The following is a 9397-nucleotide window of genomic DNA, read 5'->3' as shown; positions in this document are numbered from 1 at the left end:
GCCCCCGGACTTAGAATTCAGAGACTACATCCTAGTTCTGGCTCTGAGTAAAAACTGGTGGAGCTTTGACCTTAGCTACTGCATACTGTTTTCTTTAAATGTCACACGCAGAACTGGTCTCGGTGACGCCATAAATCCCTTGTATTGGCAACTTGGAGGATAGGAAACAAAAAGACAGATGCTCAATCATCCACGCTTCCTTTGTTACGGACTGTAGCAGGCAGAGCAGAGCGAAAATCAGAGGGTGAGACTTCCTTACACACACATCAAGCGCAACTACGAACTACACGTCGGTATCTCAAAACTGACTTTTCAAATCAGCCTTTTGAGACTCTATTCATTCTGAAAAGCAAGAGCTACAGTAAACTTGAAATGCTAACCAGGTTTGTTTAAAACCCTCCCAAGGTATCTCTTCAGATGATTCAGACCAAACCTCTTACAAAGTCACCAATGAGAAAACATCCACATGGAAAGGCTTTTGAGCAGCGAAAAATTCCTGCATCAAAACCAGTAGGTATAGAAGTCTGGTCACTTTCTCTAATACATTTCCAGGAGACGTGCCAATCCGGAAAGTATTTCATGCATTATTTATGGAATTCAACTGATTGGACTAAAACAAGTGGAAGAGTTTGGGCACAACACTGTCCTAGGCACAGCGGGATCTCAAACACCCAGCCAGTGAGCAGGAGGGTCGCCCTGGCTCAGCGATCTCTGACACGCTCCACAATGAAAGACTGTGTTTTCTCCTCAACTCACTACGAGTACTTCTCGACTGCAGACCAACCGGCTCCCTTCTGCTTTGTGTTCTTGGCAAGGAGTCAGGCTCTAGCCTTTTAAATCCGGTGGAGATGAGTGATCTGAGTCTTGCTGAGTATCGGAGAGGATGGGTTTAAATTGCAGCAAGGGGACGTATTGTGCGCACTGTTACCACCTTCAACATGCAGCGTACTGATTAAAAAACACACTCATTTCAAATGTTCCTGCAATCAGCTTTGTCCATAGGATACGGCCTTCAAGCACAGCACACGAGGGCTGCTGGCCCCTAGGTGGCCTGATCCATCGTAGGGCGGCCAGTCTTCCTCCGGACACTTTACATGCCCCACACAATTTAGAACTCTGTAGTTGTCTAGAAAATTCCCGCTTTCACTAAGCACTGCATAGACCATCTATGAGGATGCCTTCCACATTCCGTGGGACATCTGTTTAGCTTGTGTCCTGGCACCTGTGTGAGAACGGCTGTTATGGGACCATGCTCTGCCAGCACCTACCTGCTCCCTGACATTGGAAAGGTCCAGGGTGTTGTTTAGGGCGGTCTTGGCAGCTTTGTACGGTTCCCAAGCATCTGCTAGATTTACTGTGATTCCCATGTAAATGGTAATTACCTGAAAGAGTAAACGAGACATTGGTTCCGTATTTGTGAGAATGCCAGCTCACTTGTAGGCAAGGACCCGGGAGGCCACAAAATGGCAGAAGGCAGAGCTTATTCCTTCAAGTTAAATATCCGATCTACTCCATTCCAAAGAACACAGAGAAGTGTCCAAACTGATGAGGGGCATTCAAGTCATTTGTGAATAAATTCCATGATCTTTTTAATGCTAAGAAATGGTGGACGTCCCCTGTATTGGTGAGCATTCTTCCTCATCAGCACTTTGAAACAAAAGAGTTTGTGGGGAAATGACCCCAGATAGCTTTTCCTTTCTTTACAGGCTGTCTGGATGTTCTGTTACAGGTGTGTATCACACAAACCGGATCCCTGGTGGTGCAGTGTTTATGCAAAGCACAGGTCAACAGTTCAAACCCACAAGCTGCTCTGAGGGAGGACGATGGGGCTTTCTACTCCCATAGAGAGTCAGTCTCGATAACAAGCGGCTATCTAGCTGAGAAGCAACAAAGCTCACATGGAAGAAGCAAGCCAGCCTGTGTGATCATGAGGTGTCGATAGAATCAGTAAAAAATCATATCGTTGTGAATGAGGGGGAGTGTGGAGTGGGGACCCAAAGCCCATCTGTAGGCAACAGGACAGAAGGGTTGCAGGGAGGAGATGAGCCAGTCAGGATGCAGTGTAGTAATGATGAAACATACAACTTTCCTCTAGCTCTTAAATGTTTCCTCCCCGCCACTATCATGATCCCAGTTCTACCTTACAAATCCAGCTAGACCAGAGCATGTACACTTGTACCTATAAGAGCTGGAAACACAGGGAATCCAGGACAGATAAACCCCTTACGACCAATAATAAGAGTAGCGATACCAGGAGGGTCAGGGGAAGGTGGGAGAGAAAGGGGGAACCGATCACAATGATCTACATATAACCCCCTCCCAGGGGGTACAGAAAACAGAAAAGTGGGTGAAGGGCGACATTAGACAGTGTAAGGCAAGAAAAAAAAATTTATAAATTATCAAGAGTTCGTGAGGGAAGGAGGGTGGGAGAGGGAGGGGAAAGAATGAGGAGCTGATACCAAGGCCTCTAGTAGAAAGACAATGTTTTGAGGATGATCACGGCAACAAATGCACAAATGTGCTGGATGCAATGGGTGCATGTATGGATTGTGATACGAGTTGTCTGAGCCCCCAATAAAATGATTTAAAAAAAAAACAGAGTCACAGTCTCAGAAAGTCACAGGAGCAGTTCTCCCTGTCTTCAGGTTGCCTCCACTCACTAGCAGCAAGTCTGGTTCCTTTAACCCTACAGACTGGACTTTGAACTTCACTAATGCAAAAATGTTTCTGATGACAGTATTAACTAAGGGAAAAAACCTTCTTCATTATATTCAGACATGTAAATATAACAAAGAAGTTGGACAAAAACGTATGATCCATTTGTGGACAAGAGTCCTCCTCTCTCTGAGCCAGTGAAGACTCTCTCTCAGGCCCCGTATCACCGATAAGGGGCATGATTCAATCATTGGGAAAAAGTGGGACAAAATCTGCTGAGAACACGTGTGCCCTTCAAAAACTATTGTTTCTTATTCATGACACTTGGTCAAACCCTCCACGTGCAAAGAAAGCATTTCATATGTATTAAGTGTGCTGTAAAGAAAGCACTTCATATATAGTAAATATGCTGTCCTATTTATTCCTGTGACAAAGAATATTTTTAGCTAAAATAAAACACTAACAGTTACAAGCACACCCCAACCGGCTGTGGCCATAACAAACGGCTAACCCAAACCAGATCCAGTGCTGCTGAGTTGACTGGCACTCACAGGGACCACAGAGGACCGAGCAGAACTGCCTCTAAGGAGATCCACGAGTGTAAATCTTTACAGAGCACACTCTGACATCATTCTCCAGAGGAGCAGCTGGTGGGTTCAAACTGCAACTCTACTGCTGCCTTTTGGATTAAAGTTATGATAAAAGTGAAATCCCGAAACACAAGGATAAATTCGAGGGGTTCTGCTAGCTTGGAGGGCTAAAACAGAAGAATCCAGAAGCAAAAGATGAAGTCATATTATGCAATGTACACAGCAACCTCAGCAGGTAAACAAGGTGCATCCGGTATGTGGCTTTACCTTGTGAACATCCTCTTTAGAAAGAGACTCCTGGTTTTCAATATAGCCAAACCATTGAACTGCATGGGGCATGGATTATACGTCAATGAAACCGTTAAAAAAAAAAAAAGAAGAGACGAATGGGTTCTTGAGAAAATCGTACGGACTGTAAGATCCTCGACACAAACTGCCCCGTTATTGATGACATCACAACCTCTGGGTAAAAGGATTCCGGTGAATAAAGACCAACGGGTGATACTTGCCCAATTATCTGGAAAGTACTTATCCACGATCTCTCTCATCTTGGCCTGCTGGCTGTGCAGGATGGAGGGCTCGAAGTAGAGGATGACATACAGCATGGCGGCTTGGTTGGCCAGGGCTGTGCTGCGGTGCTCGGGCAGTGGGTACGCAGAGACCTGCAGTTCAAAGGGTCCAGGCACCCCAGTTAGCAGCTGGCGACGTGTCAACGTCGACAGGATCTGCAATGGTTATCTAGCATCGGGGAGGAGTATCGGGCTCTCAGCAGCCCTCAGGTTGTGGCATTCCCACCCAAGGCCTTCTGTCTTATCCCCAGCCCCAGGATATTCTCTTCCCTCCAGCCCAGGGGAGCCCATGCTTGTCTTCCTCAACACAGACAATGAAGTCCAAGGGTCACTTCCTTTGATGTCTTTGCACAGGACACTCACTACATGAAAGTAAGTGAACGGAACACTAGATACTGAAGAGGCAGCCACTTGTGAGAGCTACGGGGCTTCGTATCCCTGCTCATGCATCGCCTAGGCTGCACTGCCCTGCGTCCCCATCACCAGTTGCGATCTTACTCCTCCTTTGAACGCTCTGAGGCACCTGTGCTTCCCTCTCTAAGAGGAACCGATTTCCTGTCACTTGTTAGCCGCTGCCTGCTTTCTTGCCTAAGCTACAAGCTCCTCATCGGCAGGGACCAGGGCCTGCCTTCTTCCGTGAGGGCGTCCCCAGCACCTAACATACACAAGAACGGTTTCTTGAACAAATAAAGGAGTGCATCTTCTTTCCCAGCAAACTTCAAATCCCATTTGCTCCCTAAGATTTCTTACCTGTCAAAGTGAACCTCTTTCATTCCTCTATCTCCTGGCTCCCCCCTGCCCCAACCAGCCCCCAACAGAGCTCAGAGGGTTTTCTTTGTTCCTCTCCTGTGGGGACGTGAGAAGGGAAGTGAAACCACTCTTAAACTAGTCAGATGGTGACAGGTTTACTCCCCACCTGGTTGTAAATATCGTCAGATCTGAGGCGGCCGATGACCATACTAATGAAGGAACCGTTGATAGGCACTCTCTGGAAATAGCTCTCGGGGTAGTTGGGGGGTCTTTTGGCTCCTGGCTGGCTGGAATAACCTGTACTTCGAAGCAGCTTACAGATGTCATCGATATTTGAATCGGCAGACCGGGCAGCACTAAGGCGCAGGCACCAAGTAAAAGACAAAACACATGGCACAAATCAGAAACCCCCAATACAGCCGAGCACGAGATTTCCATTTCCATTTGACGTTAAGAGATTTAGATATGATCATGGGGTCAATGCATACTCTATGCTAAAAAAGTATATGCCCTCATAGCCTATTAATGCAGCAAACATATAAGATGGGTATTAGTTCTATGTAAAAATCAAGTAAGTCTTTACCCAAATCCTTGGGTCTGGATTTGCTTTGGAATACATCAGAAAATGCTGTGGTACATCCACAAACCCCAACCAACCTCACTGTCAGCCAGTTGATTCTGACCCTCTAGGGCAGAGTACAGCTGCCCCTGTGGGTTCAGAGGCTGCAAATCTTTCTGGGAGCAGAGAGCCTCATCTTTCTCCCTCAGAGCAGCTAGTGAGCTCAAACTGCTGACCTTGTGGTTTAGCAGTTCCTATGTGTAATCCACTCTGCCATGCTCCAGCAGTGTGAGCTGGCATCCCATAATGGACACATGCTAAGATTTCCACAATGAAATTTATGGCTATTCACCCATGTGGGACAATTAAAAACCATATCCAGCTTTGCATTGGTTCTGGTTGGTTTTTGACTCCAAATGATTAGAGCTTGGATCACGTTTTGATGTCAAAGGAGATATTCTGTATGTGTGAAAGCACACATCTTTCAGAAGAGTAGTTAAAAAAATGTGAACCTGCCTCACTGACATTTCACAAATTGAAAAATAATTCTGAAAAAAAAAAAAAAATGTTACCATCCCTTCTGATTCAGTGACCTTACAGGGCAGAGCTGAACCACCGGGGGCTTCCCTAGGCTGAACGTCTGTATAAAAGTTGACTGCTTGTGTCTTTCTTCCATGAAGGTGGTTTCGAACCACAGGCCTTTAGGTTTGCAGTGAGGCGCTTTAACCCTGTGCCACTAGGGCTCCTTGGGATATGGATTGACTGGTTTTCATTGGCCAGCTGCTGTTTCGGTAGAGTCTAATGCGAACATCCATGCTTTCTTCGATGGGTTAAAATAGCAAGCCCTGGAAGGAATGCACTAGCCTCAGAGGTCAGGAGACTCGGCAGAGGACCTCCTGCTGGGCGCAAGGGCCTGCTTTACTGTAATGCTGACTTGCAATTGCTCAGGTCGCTTTAATAATAGATGCCCACGTTCCTGGGCATTAGCCGTGTTCCAAAAGGGACACGGCAGCTTTTCTAAGCTTAAAGCCAAAGACACCCACCCAAACAAGAGGACTTTCCCTTCTTCACATTATTTGTTTTTCTTTCCAGGTTCTTTGAGAAATATGGGCAGGGCGGCTTAAATTTCCTTTGAAAACTAAGGCCATTGACACAGTGCATTATGTACGCTTTGGGCACTCCCCAAGTACCCGTGCAGGCGAGGCAGCAAGACCCAGGGGGCTGAATGGACAGTGACGCCAGACCAGGCCCTCTCTGTTGACCTCCCTCACTTGTCCTCTCTCTTCTCTTCATCTGAAAGCTTGAAAATGGTCATTCTGTTCAGGATAGCGTGAGCCTAAGTTCCTAATGAACTCCTGCTTATTGACTGATGCTTCTCGGAATCATAGCTATTTCTGACCTTGACCTTGTATCCAGATTCTGACTCATTTGCACAACAAATGAAAAACCTGTGTGCTGGGTCCTCAGGAGTGTTGGGCTGCTAAGTACCAGGTTGATGGTTCAAATTCATCAGCCACCCCATGGGCGAAAGGTGAGGCTGCCCACTCCTATAAAGATTTACAATTCAGAAAACTACACAGGGTCACTGTGAGTTGGCACCCATTTGATTGACCCGCTTATGCTGGGTCCTGGGTGGAAGAGTTGGGGGAGAGGGCTCCTGCTTTCCAAGCCCTCCTTCCTGAAGGTCCCGAAGCCTCTGCAGACACATCGTACACACCATGGTGGGTGTGTGCTTTTGTGGGTTTGTTTTTGTTTCTAACTATGTGAGACTTCACTTCTGTCTGACCCTGAGTGATAACGTTTCAAAGTCATCAATCTGAAGTGACAACAGGTCTTCTGTTCATTAAATGCCCTCTATCCTGCCAAGCCGTCATGTGAGAAAACTTCAAACGAACATAACCTTCGTGATGCTGTGGTGTGCCCTCAAGCAGTCTGAATCACAGTGACCCTCTGTGACAACACAGAGCCGCCCCATCTTGTTTCCTTGGCTCAAATTTTATGCAGCAGGTGGCCCGGTTTTGCTCCCACGCGTTGGCTGGGTGTGAATGGCCAACCTATTGGTTAGCAGCCGAGAGCTGCAGGTAGGCCTCCTGGGATGTAAAACAGTATCTTCAAGATAAAGAACATTCAGATTTCCTTTTTGTTTATTTAAATTGAGAGACTATTGTGAATACAGCAACTTACATCATACAGCAACATCCTATACTCTACAGAAGACTGAAGGAACCCTGGTGGGTCGTGGGTTCTATGCTGGTCGCTCCACAAGGACAGCAGTTTGAAACCACCAGCCATTCCCAGGGAGAAAGATGAGGCTCCCAAATGTACTCCCAGAACAATTTACAGCCTTGGCAACCCAAGGGAGATGTTCTAGTCTGTCCTATGAGGTTGCTATGAGTTGGTCAACCAAACGGCACTTTGTTTTCCTCTTCAGTCCCAAATGTACTCCCAGAACGATTTACAGCCTTGGCAACCCAAGGGAGATGTTCTAGTCTGTCCTATAAGGTTGCTATGAGTTGGTCAACCAAACAGCACTTTGTTTTCCTCTTTGGTACATAATTACTTATGGGCGATTACGATAGAGTCCCTGTCATCGAGTCTATTCTGACCTACAGGGAACCTATACAGGGTTCCAAGGCTGCACATTTCCACACGAGCAGATTCTGTTGCTAGGTGCTGACACACAGTGACCCTTTGTACGACTGAACAAAACACTGCCCAGTCCTGTGCCACCCTCCCAACTGTAAGTTTGAGCCCCTGGATACAGTCACTGTGCCAGTCCATCTTGCTGACGGACCTCCTCTTTCCCCGCCCCTCTACTTGACCAAGCATGACGTCCTTTTTCTCTTTCAGGGCAGTTGGTGGGTTTGTACCATTGACCTTGCGGTGAACAGCCATCATCTACCTGACAGTGCTCCTGCTAGAATAAAGATTGTATAGTAATGGCCAAATCCCTACATGTTCAGAGGAAAGGAGATGACCATACATTTGGTCCCAGATCATCTTGCTGCTGGTCCCAATAAAAGAATCATGGGCAGATGCTGTCTTTGATGGAGACCAGTGGTTGGGGAGTGTGTGGTCCTAGACCAAGGTACCTGTATCGGTAGTAGGAAACTAGCATTCTCTCTCTGACTTCTCCTTCCATCTTTTGGTCGATGACCAGCAGCATCACGCCATATAAGTAAAGTGCTTCACACTAGGAAGAGAATAAGGCAGTAACTGGCATTTACATCATAAGACATGGATTATCGTTAACATTAGAAAGCAAAAAAATTGCCAATATTCCTCCTGAAAGCTTGATGTTGTGCATGGAAAATGTGGGTTTCCCCAAGGGACTCTCACCTTTTGCCCAGAATGGGATTTGAAAAGCTCATGGAAATAAGCTTTAACTCAGAGTGATTAGCTGTCAGTGGGTCTAGTTTCGGTGTTTTGCTCGAGATTCCTAAATGCAACCTGTCTATTAGGGAGACCTCTTCGTCAGAAAGCCATTTACTTCATCAGTGCCTTTTCTTAAGTGGTCACTCTGCTAGGTACTTGGCTAGATGCTGAGGATGCAGGAGATAAAGAAGAGAGGGTTCTTATCATGAGAAAACGCACCACTGCTACTTGATCTTTTATTCACCTGTAAGTTTGTTCAAAGCCTGTTCTGTCCTGAACTCAGATATGGGCCTGCCAGCCAGAAGATAATGAGCAGTTTATTTTGCTTCTCTTTACAGACTAGATCTCTAGATGTACTTGGGACTGCAAGCAAGAAGAGAAATGCCAAGTCTGATACCCTTGCATTCCTATTTTGAATGGTCACTATTGTGGGTGTTAAGTGTTGTTGAGGCAGTTCCGACTCATAGTGACCTTTACGTACAAACGACTGAGATCCTGCCTGGTCCTGCCGATCGCTGCGAATGGTCACAATTACTTACCAAGAGTTGTTTACCATCTTCATTGAGAAGCACAGTCTCTAAGGTTTGCTGAATATAAACACCTTCATTGAGGTCATCCAGGTATCTAGAAATGGAGCCATAAGGCATGTCATTCACTGATAATGGCTAAAAATCATTCAGTCCCATTTTAAAGAAGAAAAATAAAGAAGTTTTTTTTTTTTAAGACAAGGCACAATCCCAGGTATTCCGGCCTTTAGTTCAGCCCTGGTCCTTCATGCGCTGAAGAACAGGGCATGGTGACCAGGAATTCATGGAAATTCTGGTACTGGTGGCTCATCCAAGGGAAGAGTGTTTCCTAGGCCTGCTGTAGGACTCACAAATCTCTCAGGAACGAGGGCT

General features: G+C 46.3%; 1 protein-coding gene across 1 annotated transcript in view; it reads right to left on the bottom strand.

Annotated features, from left to right (window-relative positions):
- The window catches only part of WASHC5 (WASH complex subunit 5), a 52968-nt gene that overhangs the window by 34678 nt on the left and 8893 nt on the right, over positions 1-9397 (bottom strand). Inside the window, exons 4-8 of the mRNA XM_013006559.3 lie at positions 9038-9122; positions 8216-8316; positions 4731-4920; positions 3755-3907; positions 1265-1382 (exon numbers count right to left, since the gene is read on the bottom strand). Coding sequence (XP_012862013.1) covers positions 1265-1382; positions 3755-3907; positions 4731-4920; positions 8216-8316; positions 9038-9122 — 647 coding nt within the window. The remainder of the gene's footprint in view (positions 1-1264; positions 1383-3754; positions 3908-4730; positions 4921-8215; positions 8317-9037; positions 9123-9397) is intronic.

The sequence above is a fragment of the Echinops telfairi genome, unplaced genomic scaffold (assembly GCF_000313985.2).
Source record: "Echinops telfairi isolate 266 unplaced genomic scaffold, ASM31398v2 ScPeMD7_1;HRSCAF=3_0, whole genome shotgun sequence".
In the NCBI taxonomy this organism is placed as follows: Eukaryota; Metazoa; Chordata; class Mammalia; order Afrosoricida; family Tenrecidae; genus Echinops; species Echinops telfairi.
Note: the sequence above shows the minus strand (reverse complement) of the source record. Positions and strands in the feature narration are given on the sequence as shown.